Source organism: Adelges cooleyi, unplaced genomic scaffold (assembly GCF_023614345.1).
Source record: "Adelges cooleyi isolate 19-005CV unplaced genomic scaffold, UGA_ACOO_1.1 ACOO_flye_CR_arks_rails_tigmint_CR_PRNA_247, whole genome shotgun sequence".
In the NCBI taxonomy this organism is placed as follows: Eukaryota; Metazoa; Arthropoda; class Insecta; order Hemiptera; family Adelgidae; genus Adelges; species Adelges cooleyi.
The window spans coordinates 10,634,468-10,651,387 of record NW_026095912.1 but is presented as its reverse complement, the minus strand read 5'-3'; the positions used below and the strand labels follow the sequence as shown (position 1 = coordinate 10,651,387).

Below are 16,920 nucleotides of genomic sequence, written 5' to 3'. Positions count from 1 at the left end.
TGTTATTTTTTTACAAAAACACAACTTAAAAACTTAATGATTATTCTATTATTGAATCTTAATACCATATAGACGACTATCTCTATACTACTTGTATACAAAATACTCTTAATTTATTTATAGGTGGTCGATGGTAATAATAACTAATTGAAGTATTTTTTATTCCAATAATGTATATGCTAGGTCACATAATGGAAATAAGTAATTGTTAGATGACAATAATTACTGGTTTAAGGTCTTATGATAAATTTAATTCGAATTAGAATGGCAAGTTTGACCTACTTAAACAATGAGTTATACCTTAATTAAAAGTTTTTAGTATTATATAATAATATTTAATTGCAACTTGTGTGAACAAACTACTGGAGTATATTTGAGATAAAGTGATAAATTAAAAGTTCTATTAATTAAAAAATGTGAAATAATTAATTTTAAAATTCTGTCCCAAATAATGATCCATTGAAACGATAACATGTTAATTATAGATAATGCCTTACATAAAAAAAAAGTTGAAATATTTCACTGTAGACTTAATCCAAACTTGGCTAATTCGGAATAGAAAAACAATAGCCATATTTACCTATATAATACACCCATATTAAAGCGGTATATGATCTGAAGAAATTTAGTGTATAAATTTATTATTTATTATTAAAATATTTTATACTAACACACATTAAACAGACATTGAATAACACGAATTTTCTAAAAGCTTTTATTTGAAACAATATAGTTAGCACAAAAGCACAATTTTATATCATAATTTATTGAGACAGTAGAAAATAATATTAAAACTCCAGAAAAATACATTTTTTTTTGTGTGTATAACAAAATATAATATACAAAAAGATAAAATATAACATATTGTAGTAAACTTACTTAAAGTAATGTTAAAATGATGTATAACTTAAAAGGTTTGCTAGGTAATAGACAATAACTTGGCTGTAACTGTGTATTTGTTACTTTTTATACCAATAAAAATTATTTACTTACCTTTATCTTAAACCCGTATGGACTAAAATATTAGGAGGGCGTCACACCGGTGATTTTCAGTGGTAAAAACATGTTTACGCCAACTGAAAATAACTCGCTTAATTTTAGTTTTAGAGTAAGAGCACCCATTATAAAATTAAAAGAAAACAATATTCCGGAGGGCAAAACGGTGCGTTTTTTTAAAAAAAATGCATTTTTTGAAAAGTTACAGTCATTTAAAATTTTTAAAATAGTCGTTATTTCTAAACTACGTATTAAGAGTTATTCTTGGAATAATGAAAAAAACGATGCGTCTTGCCCTCCGGAATATTATAATGGGCGCTTTTACTCTAAAACCATAATTAAGCGAGTTATTTTCAGTCTGCTTAAACATATAGAGATGAAAAAACATTTTTAAATCGCTTTCAACGATGCTGTGATAGTCCAAAAAAATAAGATAACTACCAAAATAGAGTCGTAGTTATTAAACTAATAATTAAACATCACAGTTTAACCTTTAAATTAGGATTTTGTAAAAAATTACCTATATTTTACTCCTTAAAAATGGGCGGTGCGACGCCCTCTTAAGATGACGCTAAAACCCAAATGTGTAGTGAAATTGTCTATCCAAAGCGCCGTTACATTCATAAATACTTTTTCCATAATTTCATTTAAATGAAAATGTAATGATGCCAGTAAATCAATAAAGTAATCAGTACAGTTTAATATAGGAAAAAATAAAAATTTAACTGAAGTTAATTCAAATATTTAAGAAAAAAATCAATACAATAAAGCGGAACGAGGAGAAAACAAACTATCTACACATTTTACCCTCACACAACCCTGATTCCACTATATCCTTTTATTTATATGTATTAATGTTTAAGACTCGCCGTCCTTAATAGAAGCACCACGTAGCTAAAAGGTATGAGTAAAGATTATTAACTTGTATGTATTTGTAGTCTATAAAAAAGTTAATGAAATACAAAGGTAACTGTTTTAATTTTATTATTTATCCATGTCACTGATGTAAATCTGAAAATCATCCACATGATATTTCATTCCATGAAAATTTCAACACATTAAAATATTAATACTAATAATAATTAAATTTTCTTTTGCTGTGTATATAATAAAATATAATATACAAAAGAGTAACATTAATTACCGTAGTAAAACTAGTAAAATAGTAAAAACTAAAAATAAATGATTTAATAAATGTTAAATAAAAAAATCAGCTAGAATTTCAGAGGGTTTATTAGATAATAAGACGCTAAAATATCTACTTATTTACTTAACTATAATAACAATTAAATAATTTTATTATACTTAATTTCTAGTTTTTTTTTCCAAAAAATAAAGGTTTTACACACACTAGGTCTACCGTTGGTGTATTTTTCAGACCATATATCCTAAAACCACAATAAAAAAACGAAAATGTCTCCCATTTCTGTGGGAACGGCTTAATGATATTGTCTTGAGGTTTCACTGTATATAGAAAAAAAACGCAGTTGTGAAAAGGAAAAATAGTTATGCAAACTATTAGGAATATAGGCCACGTTGTATCAGAAATATTTCAAAAGGAAAAACAAATTCGGCGAATGTTGGTCATATATACTTATTATGTAATAAATAAATAAATATATATATATTATAATTTATATATGTATATAATCGTTTGTAAATATACGTATAAATGTCTACAACAATTGTAATTGATAGATTGAAAAACACAAATATATTTCTCCTAATCAATAAACAGTTTTCTCTGACATTTATTTTTACACTGATTTGTGTTAATACTAATATACAATCGTGAGTAATTTTGTAAATTTTTAAAATTGGCAAAAATAAGTAATGTTGTATATTTTAAGATAATTGACGTGCAAATCTTTACTGATAGATCAAAATACAAAATATCATAAATATTATTGTGTAGTAGATAGGTGCGATTATATACATACAGAAATATTTATTTTGGATTCCGTCTTCTGAAAGTGATGAATTCGTTATGACACTGAAGCACCAAAATAACATTGTTTAGTTCGTTGTAGACGACCAGTTGCCATTTGATCGATTGTTCCCAATACTTTTCCACAGGCGAGTAAAGCATAGGTAACAAATTGTCAGAGCTGTATGTAATGTTTTTAAAAATGTATTCGCCCTGATAACAGCATATAAAAACATACTTTATATGATTTCCATATCGATAACAACTTTTAAAAGCGTTTAAAGGTATGGCATGTCTGCAACACCGGTTTTGATTATGAGCTGTGATATTATTAATATATTTAGTAGTGTGTGGTATTGTGCTCTGCTACGAACTGTGATCATGCATTTCAAAATAATTATTTTTGCCTTACAGTTATTTAATACATTAAATAAACCTAACTACGTTATACTTAATTAATTGTTTTGTTAAATTCGTGTTAAAGTAAAAAAACTTAAGACGTAACATGGAGTCAGGTGACGAACTTTAAAATTAATTAAACCGAAAACTATAGGATGCAAGTAGTTAATCCAAAAAAAAACCTGTGCATTGCTTCAACTTTCAAGTCAGCGTTAAATTAGTTTATTTAGTATTATATTAAGTGATAGGGAATAAATTAACATGACACCTACACTTGTACCAAATATTCAATAATTTAAAACACCGCCTGACTCACCGGGCGGCCTGAGCTAACGGTTACCGGTAACCTGTTGAAAGCATGTGGGGTCAGAGGTTTGATTTATACATGGCTGCTACTGGCACCAATATTCTCAAAAATGAGCAGAAAATAGCAGCTATATTACTTAGTCTACTAGAAAATTATGACATTGCAATGTTTAGTGCTTTTACATTAAATTACAAATGAATAAAAGTTGTTATCAAAAGCGTTTCAAGGTTATTGCAACATGGAGAAAATCATATAATACATGAGAGGTTAAAATTCTTCAACAACAATCAAAAACCAAATTTGAAGATAAAAGTAATTTCGCTAGTGTAAGGCAAAACGGTTTTATTTCTATCATGTTATTGATTAGTCGACATATGCATGAATTTATTTATGACTTACATTTAAAATGCACGTCACTTTTTGGTTTACATATCCTACTTTAAAAAAGTAAGTTATTATTTTTTTGTTATCACATAAGTTTGTTATGTCAAAAGTTTTATCATTGTAACAATCAATATAATGTTCCTTGCATTTGCTGACTTGAATATTCAACTGCAAATTATACACTCCATTAGTTTTGTATAGTGATGTGAAATATTCGAATTCTATAAATAAGTAATAATAGTACAAAATCTTAATTTAAAGATTAAACTGTGATGTGTAATTATTAGTTCAGTAGTTAGGACTCTTTTTTGGTTGTTATTTATTTCTCGGACATTCACAGCATCCTTGACAGATTAAAAAAAAGAATCATCTAAACATAGCTAGGCAGAATGCGTTTTACTCTGTCCATGGTGGTTTTAAAGGTAACAACATTTCGAAGACGATGTCATATACAATTTTGATAGGTATGTTTTAACGCTAGAACATTGGGTATATAACGTCGTCTTAAATATGTATATTCTGTAATGCAAGTCTTATTTTCACCCAGTCCTATCCACAGAGACGTATTTAGGAATTTTGCGCCTCAGGTAAGAAAAAAAAACTCCCCTTTCCCAGCCTAAATTTCTTCATCAATAGGTATATTTGTAAAAAAAAAAAACATGATAATGAAACCAATGCATTCTTCGCTACACTCATAATCTGAAAGGTATATTAGGTATACTTAAAAAAAACTTTTTTAAAAACATGCTTTCTAAAAAAAAAAATAGTAAAAAGTAAAAAATAATTTTATTACAAGAACAATTTACCAATCAATTGTAGCATATTTTATTTAAAATTTCAATTACTTTTAAAAAAACCGAAAATTAATTTTTGACTAAAATGAAAAGCATGGGCCCTATGCAACAAAGTCCCTCATGAACTTATCAGATAATGTTTTTTATTGTAAGTTTTTTTGTAATTTATATTTGGTTTAATATTAGTGTGTGACACATACATTTCTTAATACTTAACTCAATAAATTTAGACTTTGTTGAATAGGGTCCACGCTTTTCTTTTTAGTCAAAAATTAATTTTCGGTTGTTTTTAAAGTAATTGAAATTTTAAATAAAATATGCTACAATTGATTGGTAAATTGTTCTTGTAATAAAAGTATTTTTTACTTTTTACTATTTTTTTTTTTACATACTTTTCTTTAGCTCACTGACACGTACGTACGTTTGCACGAGTATTTTTCAAATCTTGAAAAATTAATTTAACCCACTTCTAGATGTCGTATAGGACTGAAACTTGGCACAGACACTCATCTTGGATGACAATACAATATCCTATAATCATATTGGGACTCGGACATCCGGGTCGCACTACACAGGGTCAAATGTAGGGGTCATTTCACTATATTTATCATTAATTATACAAAAACCCTAAATGTAATAGGTTAAGTGACAACATTTAAAAAAAATCCCTTAATGTATAAAATTCCCCATATGTATAAGAATAATAAATACGTTAAAATTAAAAATGTTTACGCCGAACTTTTTCAATAAAAAACGCCATTAAGAGGCGAGCAAAAGCATTAGAATTTACGCCGAGCGTATCAATGATATCATCATAATCTAATTTCTTTGTTAAATCTGACTTTATAGTTAAAACAGCCAAATAATTTAGCCTTTCGTCTGTAGTACTTGATCTCAAATAGGACTTGACCCTTTTTAAGAGTGAAAAGACCTCTTAGCAGAACAGTTAGATATAGGACAAGAAACAAAAATTCGTAACTCAATTTCTACATATGGATACAAATCTTTTTTGTTTGTGATTACGAACATAGATAATAGATTACGAGTACATAAACGTTACGAACTAAGATTATTATTACTGGCAGTTGGCACGACCGTTTAAACATGTCTACGAAATATTTTTGGGCGGCCATAATCTGTGTATCTTAATTCTCAAACTACAATATACTTTACTATGTCCTGGTATTTTCAATGCATGTTTCGTGACAAATGAAAACCACAATAATAAATTTATTAGTATCATTACTTTTTTTTATCACGCAAATGACCTACCGTATTATATCAAAATGCTCTTCAAAATTTACCGCCCGGGGCCCAAGCTCCCCTTAAATACGTCTCTGCCTATCCAATGGATAAAAAAAGGCAAAAATATACAGATTTAAGATGCTTGCCAAAAAAATATTACCTAAATCTATTTGGTAATGCTTCAAAAAATAATTTTAGCCTAGTTCTACTCATTCCAGGTCAATCCAGCCAGTTGTATTTCTTATTTATTGGGCTAGATCCATCCGGGTTGGGTAGAATCGGACTAAACGTAATATTTTGAAGTAAGAATGTGAATTAAGAATTTATTTTGCGTTTTGTTTCTAGATCCTTATACATAATTATAATATAAGCGTGGCTAAGGATTATAGCTTATTTTTACTTACACGGCTCGCTGTCTGTCTTTTGTAGTAAACCATGTGTAAATTAAGTGCTTGTCTTCCATTCATCCCGAACTGTCTGTAAGAAGATTCCAACACTTCTCCGTAAGAGTTGTTTATCGACGCTTCAAATTTGGTATAACGAGGGAAGTGCTGAACGGGTTGAAGACTGATCTGAGCCTGTTTAAAAAACAAATAATTGTCATACGTAGTTTATTTTTTTTAATTATTAATATTTATTGAATATACTTTTGAAAACGTAAATAGGACGATCAAAGCGGTCAAAAAACCGAAGCAAATTAGATTTGCGAAAGACATTTTCGAGTTGTAATAAAAGAGTGAAACGTTTAGATGTTGAAATCTTGAACAGTATTGGAAAGAAATAGGTGCCTACAGCATTAAAATGACCAATAGATAAGATCTCGGCTATATTTATAACATTATCAAACGGTAGGTAATTTAAACATGTGTCACACCGGAACTACACGTCGATGGGAAAAAATGTAATAAAAAACGACTAATGTCCGTTTATTTATCGAATATTAACTTTAGACGGAAATCATTAATGTTATCGTTAAAACTTTAAATTGCTTTACCCGAATTTGTTGAAGGATTAAAAGAAAGGCCATAATGTGACTTTGAAAATGAACAATTTTTAATAAATCAATCTTTTTATCTTTCCATTTTCAAAATCGTTTTGTAGAGTGAGGCGTTTTAACGAAACTCGATTTAAGGCTTTGGAGGTAGGTATAACATGATTTGAAAATAAGTAGGTTTACTAGAATACTTAAAACAATAAATTTAAGGTAACTCGTAGCTATTTCAATTTTAATAAAACATTTCTAATAGCAATGATAAAGACAATAATGTGATAATCAGTGGCTGTCATTTTGTTTTAATGATATATTGATATGCGGAAGTAGTTTAATCTTATTATAAAACGCGCCTATTAATTGTGTATTTATAATGTATATATATATATATATACACAGGGTGGAGTGCGGTAGAGTAAACCGCGTAGATATATTTTTATCTGCGCGCGTTACCTACCGCACTCTACCTCGCGTCACCAGTCATCCTCACTTTTAAATTAATATAAATTTTGAACGGATAAATAAAAATAAAAATTTGTTTCACCAATTCTTTTTTAAAATTTATTTTAAATAAAATGGCTATCTTGAAAATTTTTTAAAAAACTATTAAAAAAAGTATAACAGGTAAGTGCAATAAAAACCACGGTGCTTATAGCGCAAATGAGTATAAATTATTTTTAAAAAAAAATCTCAAAAATATTCACTAGAACAAAAGTTATTTAATTTGTCAAATCTTTGTGGTTCACCCTGTATATATATATTTATTATATATCTATCGATCACTGAACTTCAAAACGGCTTTAACAATTTTGATATAATGTAAAACTATATTTGTGATTTAACTAATAAAAAAATGGGCTGATGTCTGATGTTATAACAATTATGGAATTGGTTTTACATCGATGTAAGCTGTTTTTGTGTCTGTGTACACTGTAACTTTTGAAAAAGTTCACTTCTTCACATTTCAAATTTTTTAATAGGGTTCAACGCACTACAATATATAACGTATTGATCTATATTTCATTTAATATTTAAGTAGGTACATTCACTTAAAGTAAGATCTGTCGATGATTTATACAATAATTATTGAAACCGTTTATAAATAATGTTTTAACTTTAATTTTTGTGATCAAAAGTAAAATTATTTTCGTTCGGTATCAGACTCAACTTACATTAGACATTTTAAAGAATGGACTTCTTACCATAAATACTCTGATAATGTGGAACGAATGAAAACAACGTGAGATATTCCATAGACCGTCAAGTAGAGAGACCTTGTATCTAGAAGAATATTATTTTAGGATTTTACAAGCAATACGAGAGCGATGACGAAGTCATGTCCCGAAGTGTACACGAAATTTGTTACTGAAAATTGTATAAAGACAGTGTACGGCTTGTCCTGAAAAAGAGAGAGTGTCAAAATGAGAACATGTTTTTGTACTAGTTTTCAACAAACTTTTTTAGAGTACATTTTAAACCAACGTGTTATGGCATTTTTACTTTTGATCCTCCATGTGTAGATTATTTGTTTCGAAGATTTCTATCTTACACAACTAAACGATTAGTTATATAAAAAGGTATTATTGTTCACTAGTGATGTTTATGCAAACAACGGAAAAACAACCGATATAAATACAGCATGTCTACTGGAATTTCAAATTTAAAAAATCGATTGAACTTAAATGTAGTTCCTTTCCTAAAATTTAATGCAACAATGAATTAAAAATATTTTCTGCTCAAAAAAAAAAACTGAGGGTAAAACGTTCTCTTGAGTTATAATTAATTTTAAAATGTGTCATTTTGTATAACATGCTATTATAATATTATTCCTAGATTTTTTCTTTATCATTGTTTAGTAATTAAACACTTTGACCATATCTTCGCTATTCGTAACCACCATTAATATTGTTGTATTTATATTAAATAATTAAATAATTAAATAGGTGGTATAAATTATGATTTTTTTGAAAGTATCATAATATGCTATATAATATTATGTTTTATGTCATAACTTCCGTCGCAATTCAAAACATGGTGTAATCCAACTATAGCAATCTACTCAATATTGTTGTTGCTTATATAAGTAAAACCTCGAGTTATTTTATTGGCTGCCCTCTTAAATACTATTTAATATTTATATTACTGTTTTTGACTCAAATTAATTTACTTTTTTGATGCATTTAATCGGATTTAAATAATTTCCGTTAATGGAAATATACTACAACAATTTAATGAATGGTCAATTTAATCAAATGGTGTAGATTTGATATCACGCTTTTTGGTTAATAGTTATTTAGTCTAAATTTTACGGATACTCATTGTACATTTTCCACGTCTAACCAACGGACAAACTAAGTAATATGATTTTACCAAAACAAATAACGATTTTTTATCAATCATTAAAAGATCTTAGCAACTCAGATACTTCTTCACTGGTAAGACACTTTTTTGTTTGAATGATCTTGCTAGCCATGTACGACTGAAACACCTGAATCGTCGTGGGAATAATGTTCTCTAGTTCAATCTGAGTTCTCTTCCAGCATTTTAATCTTTCGGTTTCGTACATAAACCGTTTTGGCACACAAAGACATGTCGCCACAGAATATTTGTCCACCATGAAATCCTTATTTTTTATGCTCTCGCCTAGTCAAATAATGAACGAATGTACTGTAAACAATTATAGTAGAACAAAACATAGAAAAAAAGGAAAGTATATTTATTTGTGTATAGAAGTTGCTTCTATTAAAAACAAATACAGTGACAATCAACAGTTAAATAAATAAAATAACATGTCGTAAGAACTAAATAATGAGTAAAAAACAACTGTTAAAGCTGTTTAAGTATTAATAACAAAAAAATAAATAAAAGAAAACTAAAAACAATATTCAACTAATTAATATCTAGATTTACAAAAATATTTATATCTAAAAGGTTACGAGAAAAAAAATGTAAGTGAGCTGAAAAATTGTTTCCATTAACCATTAAAATTAGAATTGAAGATTGATATATGTATTTTTTTTACAAAAGTAACTATACTTCGTTTATTCTTAATATTGGTTTTAATACTAATATTTTGTAACAACTGAGGACAATATTTTCCTCATTTATTCATTTGTATAAAAATAACGGGTTTAGATATTTTCTATGGTATTTAAAATAAGGTTATCTAAAAAGAAAAACGCAATTCTATTATATGAGTTTGTAGAGTTAAAGGAAATAAAACATGGAAAACTCTTGAATGAATTCTAAAGATTGTGTCGAATGAATTGAATGTCCATATATTTTAATAGCATCGGGGTTCCAGTAGTGACTTCTCACTAGTATCCAAAGAAGGATTTACTTTGAGGAGTCTTACACAAAATCAGGATTCTGTTGAAATTCTTTTAGTATCTAAGAAAAGATTCCTACACAGTACTAGCCTTTTAGTTGGATCCCGTTAACATCGGAGAAAGGATTTCTTTCGTGAACTTAGTCTTTTAGTGAAGATTCCTGTTAGCCACCAGTCAGGTGTCGATGATACATGAAGTCAATTTAAGTCATATTTTTTCCTAGGCTGGATAAAAATATTGGAATTCACCAGACACCACCAGGACTCGTTGATAATTTATGTATAAAGAGAGAATAGAGCTCATAAAAATGATTACATAGAGTAGAGATGGGTAGGCGTAAGGGGCCTAATGTTAATACCTATGTTGAAACACGACCTGCCCGAGAATGTGCAGATTTGCAAAAATTCTTCAATAATTTTTTGACGACTTTCCAGTTTCCTCTTGCCGTTGTATAGTCTGTACGTGAACTGTCCCGTTAATCGGATTGGTGATTCGATCATTTTCAGCCGCTTTATCATATTAACCTTGCCGCCCATCATGAAGTGACCGTAATCAACGTTACCAATCTCGTCTCCTAGGCATTGACGTGCAATGTAGAAACATAGTAATATAGACACACACACCTATCAAGGTGCACGTTAAACGGTGTGTTTATTCTTTGATACCGCCCTCGTCGCGTTTTCCGATCATGTGTATAAATAAACAACCCTTACAGAACTAGGTCTCCCTAGTCCCATTAAATTGCCTGTCTCTACGGAAGCTCTCAGGTATTCCCTGGAATCCATGGGAATTTTTATGGAGACCTTGTGCTGTTAGGAAACGTCTTACCGACGACGTGTTCGTCCGGTTGGTACGTTTTGATGAACGAAACAGTGCTGGCCTTGTTCAACTGGTCCAAATTCAAGTAGTTAAAGAACCATGAGTTTTTAATGGCTTCGGCGTTCTTCTCCCATACCAGCAGCATGTTGTCCTTGAGAGTCTCCACGAAATCTTCCCGAGATATGCATATCAATTCCACCGTAGCTATTGCAATTTGCAAAGAATACCGGTAATTAACTAACTAAATTATATGTATCAAATTTGTTTTTATTACCAAAAATAGTTATATATTAAAAATCTTTAAAATTAAAGTAAATTTGAGAGAGTCAGCAAACCAGTCGGGCATTAACACGTGCACCATTTTTTCCATGGGGATCGGGATGGAGTTGGGGATGAGGATGGAGATGGTAATTGAGTTGGAGTTTGATAATAAAATATAATAACAATAATAATAATATAAACTAATAATTTGTATAATTTGTGAGTTTTCACAATGTTTCAATTGTGTTTCTTAACCCGTGCGAAGCCGGATACACGGGCAGCTAGCACATATAGTAGTATATATATCTACATATATATTCTAGATTGTAGAATCTAGATATTACTGTTTTTATGTTATAAAAAGTTTACTGATAATATAATTAGAGTGAATTTTATTGATTCATTGAACATATAATTGATAAATATTTCTATTTTCTTTATTTCTTAATAGGTTTTACTCTTATAGGTTTCACAAACGAGTATATGAACAATAATCATTTTCGCAGACTTACTACACTATTTAGAAGTTATGGCCAGGACTTATAAAAAAACACAATAACACAAACCGTTTAGTATTCCTTTCCCATATACTTAATGGCGCAACGTAATTCATTTTTAAAAACTGTAATTTAATTTGTTTGTATAAATACTATAAACGTTATACCTTAAACTCTTTTTTTTGTACAGCATGTTATTGACAAAATTGCCATAAAGTAAAACATATTTTATAAAATGTTGATTCCTAATATTGTTATAATTTGTTTTTGTTATGTTGACCTTCTTTTTTATAAATTTAATATAATGTATAACATGTATATTATGTTTACTCATACGGCTGGTTTGGGTTATTCCTATTCTTATTTTTTCGTTTTTCGTTATAACTATAACGTTATCAATGAAGATTTTAGGCCCGTTTGTTAACTGTAATTTAGTATTTACTTAAATAATTAATATTCTTAATGTTAGGGTAAACATTGAAAGTACTGATAAATAATTACTTAAGGATTTAACGGAGGTCTTCATTGGTCTGTTAAACATCACTGCGCTTTCTCCAAACGTCTCGCCGTCGGTCAACTTGCATTGTTCAACAGATTCGGTTTTCTTTAAAATCGGATCATAAACATCCTTGCACAAGGACACTACTCCCTTTACTATGTAATACATGTTCCAAGGTTGGCGATCTTGTTTCAAGATGATTCTGTCCGGTCCAAAACATTTGTACGTTGCCGTCGTCATTACGGCAATGTTTCTTTCCTATCATTGACACAGGTAATTGGCATATTAATAATAAATGTAATGAAACGTCGTTGGTCAGATATGTATTGGCAGCATGGTCCATACAAGCACTCTGGCGGGGATACTTACAAGTGGACATAGTTTAAAAAACTTGAAACCAGCACCGAGAACTCGTATGATTGATTCAATTTCGAACTTGGTTCTCAGCTCTCGGGGCCTGACCATTGTCAATTTGTGCTAAAATTAAAATGAATAACTACTTAACTCAATAATCAGGATAAGTGCTAAATTTGATCAATCTATAATTCATCTCGCTTATTTAATGCTCAACACTCATCTCATTTAATTTACTCTAAATATCACAGTCGAGACACAAAAGCTATTACATCTTTCAAGTATCAAAATTATTGCCCAAGTACACAATTTATTTTGGCTTACAAATATCGTTAGCACGGGTGACGAATCCAGTGCTCTTTCGGTTATGATTTCCATAAAATCAATAGGAGTTTCACTTAGTGTTTCATCCGCTAACCAATCCAAATTATGAATCATAGAAAGTATAGCAGTTTTGAACCTGAGCTTTGGATTCAAGAGCACATTCTGCATATAAAAATACAATTAACTCAACTTTAATTTGGTAATTTCTATTTTAATCCAAATTAAGCTCTAATTATTATTCATAGGAATATTATTGAAATAATCATTTAGTTTTTATTAAATTTCTTAATAGTATAAACTAACTTTTAAGTACGATTTCAATATTAATTGAACAGAAATTAAAATTATATAAACGCTAAACTCATTACATCAGAAAAAAATATAACTTAATACAAACAGTTATAATATATTATTTAATGACTACAACTGATAAGATTTGTTGTAATAAAAATATACACTTAAATTTATCTAGTCAGCTACTATACAAGCCTTATAACGTGTGAGGTGTTTTTTGAACACTATTTTAAAAAAATGTATTATTGTACTTATATGTAAATATTCTACTAAATATACAATGCCGTTTTATCGCTTTAACTTACACGTGCTACTCTGTTCGGCATTTTATTGTATGTTTCTAATTAGTTTCTGTCTGAAAAATAATAAAGTTTCGACATAAAACGAAAGTTATGACAAATTAATTTTAAACAAATTGTAAACTAAAAAAACAAACATATTGAGCTAATAAATATAATGTTGATTCGCAACGAGAGACTTCAATAGCCAATAATGAATAAATAAAACCAATCAACATTAGTTTTTAAAACTAAATTAGGTTTAAGAGCATGCACTTTAATACATAGAAAATCCTTTCAAATAAACGCTTTGATTCTAATTTTTAAACACTTTAATAACTTAAAATATAACCACCCAAAGTACCAACTAGATAAAATATGCGATTTATAGAGTTGCTACTCGAAGGAATTGGTCTAGTTTTGAAAAAGTTACAGTGTACACAAACACAAAAAAACCCACATGATTGTAAAACATTTTACGTAGTTTACAGAGTCAACAATTTAAAAAAGTTCATCCCTCGCCCCTCAAAATAAAATAAAAAAACATCCAAAAGGATTACAAATTTTTCAAGAATTATTTATTTTTAATTTTTTTTGTTGCAAAAACCCACGTTAAAATGGCTATTCTACTTTCATAAATACATAATTATTTTATTTATATATGTATAGTACAAGTTTATATATACTGTTTATTATATTATGGTTCAACGTACAACTTATAAGTGATTTTCAAAATTGTTAAAGCTGCATCGAAAAGAGTTAAAAATATTTGGAATACCGGTGAGCCTTTGACGACTCGACGGCAAGATCTTATGTGCTCCTGGTATTTTAAACGTCGTACCGTTAAGGGTGGCGTTCCCCTTTTTAGCTTAATGGATTTCCCCGATTCGGTGTGCAGCTTACATACAATAATAATACAGTAGCGTTTGCTAGTCCAGTCGGCAAAAGCGAGCAAGCAGTGACATATTACGGTTATCATACAGAAGTTGTGTCAATCAGAATAGCAGATTTTCAAAACTCTCAAAAAAGAGGCAAAATACACAGACTGTAGTAAATTTGTAGGCTGCTATGTGAGAATCAATCAACTTTCAATTGGTATCTGAAAAATATTTTTACCATAATGTTTTTTAATGATTAGTTTATTTATGTAACAACGGCAACAAATATGTATAAACGACCAATAAACCCTAGTCGTTTCTATCTCACTAATAAAAATACAATGTTGAACACAATATTGCTATAACAATGATTTTGTTGTAGGACCGTCCGTCGTCCGACATAATTTTAATAAATTATGTAATTATTTTTTATTTGAAGTTAGTATCTCAGTCTATTATTTGTTTTTAAATTACGTATAAAACATAAACTAAAGAGTAATTAAAAAATATCATAGTTAATTATTTATCGAAATAAAGAACTAAGTGTTATAGTACATTCATTGAACTTTGAAAATTAATTGTAAACAATTTTCTTAAGTTTGTCGGTCGGTCCAACAATTGGTCGGAACACGAATGAGATTGTTGCATTTTAAAGCATTCTAAATCCTTTACTATAAATTAGAAAATTATTGGAATGAGATATAAATTATAACAATTAATTTGATACTTGTTTGAGGACGCTGGAACAAATTGGGTGGAATAACTTCATGACAGAAAAAAAGACTATTGGGGGAAAGGGGGCTTACTTGCAAATTATAGCGATTAATTTGGCACCATTTTGGGATCTCTAAGACAACTTGGATGGGCCACGTGATGGGCATAGTTGCAAGTTTGATTTGACTACTTGGGTGTGCCAACTTCACATGCGTCTGTGTAACTTAGTAATTTGTCATATTTTTTGTCTAATGAGAGTTATATCAGATAACTACGGAACCTACGGTATATATCTGGTTTAGCCTACGGTAATAATTGCCTAGTTTAGCCTACGGTAGCTAAGGCTACCTTTAGTAGAAACCATTATTACTTCGGAAATATTCAAAATTATAATGGTATTGTAATAAAACGAAATCGATAAATATTGTTTTAATTAGTACACAACACGTATAATCTATCTAACCATATTTTGCAATGACGATGCTATATTATTTTTTATTTTTATTGTGATAATAATATGCTATTATTTTATGTATACTTGCATAAATATCGATTTAGAGGTGTTACCAATGGGTAGCTTCCTTTTCAAGATATACATGCCCTGTTATAATTTAGATAAAAAAAAAACTTATTGTACATACATATTTGTATAGATTGTTTTTGTAAAATAAATTTAAAAAAATAAAAAAATATCCATTATCTTACATAGCGGAATAATATGGAATAGCATTGGGATCTGTTGTTATTTGGATTTGATGTAGTAGCAGTTTTTTTAGATTGTACAAATAATAAATAATTCTTTATGTTAACTTAACTTAACTTGGAGTTATTTGTTTTAACAACCTTATTGTTTATGTCTAACCTATATTTGGTCACTTTTCTACATCATTAATGTAAGGTACTTGCTTTTGTCATTTTAATTTTTAATGTATTTTAACAGTAATTTATAATGATTAAATAGTTGACTAAAAAATCGTCAGTTGTTGTAGATATAACCCTACATAGTCATGCTTTAATTACATTATAGTTAGCATATTTTAATTTATTTGTATAATATGTAATCTAATTGAACAGCTAAGTGGAAAAAATATAAATGTATAAAAAAGAAATTGAGATATCCATTTTCTAGCTAAAAGATTCATTTTATGAGCTATGATGTATGAGAATACTAACATTTATCAACTCTTTAGCTTCGATACGGAGCTAAGAAGATAATGTTTTTACATTGATGTGGTTTTTTTGTTAGGGCCTATCTTTCTTCATGATTATAAAATCGTCATTTTTCATATTTTATCTTTGGTGCTATCTAATAAAGATTTTAATTTAGTTATCACTTTTTGACGCAGTTATAGTAGTACCGTAATTTCTTAACTTTTTGATAAACCTCTTGAAATACATGGAAAATATACCATACCCGATCTTATACATTTTTCAATACCCCCTCACAAAGAATAGTCGAAACTTCACTTGACAATTTATCTTTCTTTTTTTTTACACGTTTAAGTCCGATTTTTTAAATACATAATCTACTTTGATACTTTAGTCGATCAGCTAACATAAATTATAATATAATTTATGTTCCAGTATAATTCCACTTGCTAAGTAATTTTGATATTTTTTAACGAATAAA

General features: G+C 28.8%; 1 protein-coding gene across 1 annotated transcript; it reads right to left on the bottom strand.

Moving 5' to 3' along the window:
• Window positions 1–9,435: 9,435 nt before the first annotated feature.
• Window positions 9,436–15,457, bottom strand: LOC126837164 (uncharacterized). Its single transcript, XM_050570994.1, has 7 exons — window positions 15,383–15,457; window positions 13,127–13,288; window positions 12,818–12,925; window positions 12,451–12,706; window positions 11,201–11,395; window positions 10,731–10,946; window positions 9,436–9,686 (listed from the first exon to the last, which is right to left on the bottom strand). The coding sequence occupies exons 1-7, from the start codon at window positions 15,455–15,457 to the stop codon at window positions 9,436–9,438; spliced, it is 1,263 nt and encodes a 420-aa protein (XP_050426951.1).
• Window positions 15,458–16,920: the final 1,463 nt, after the last annotated feature.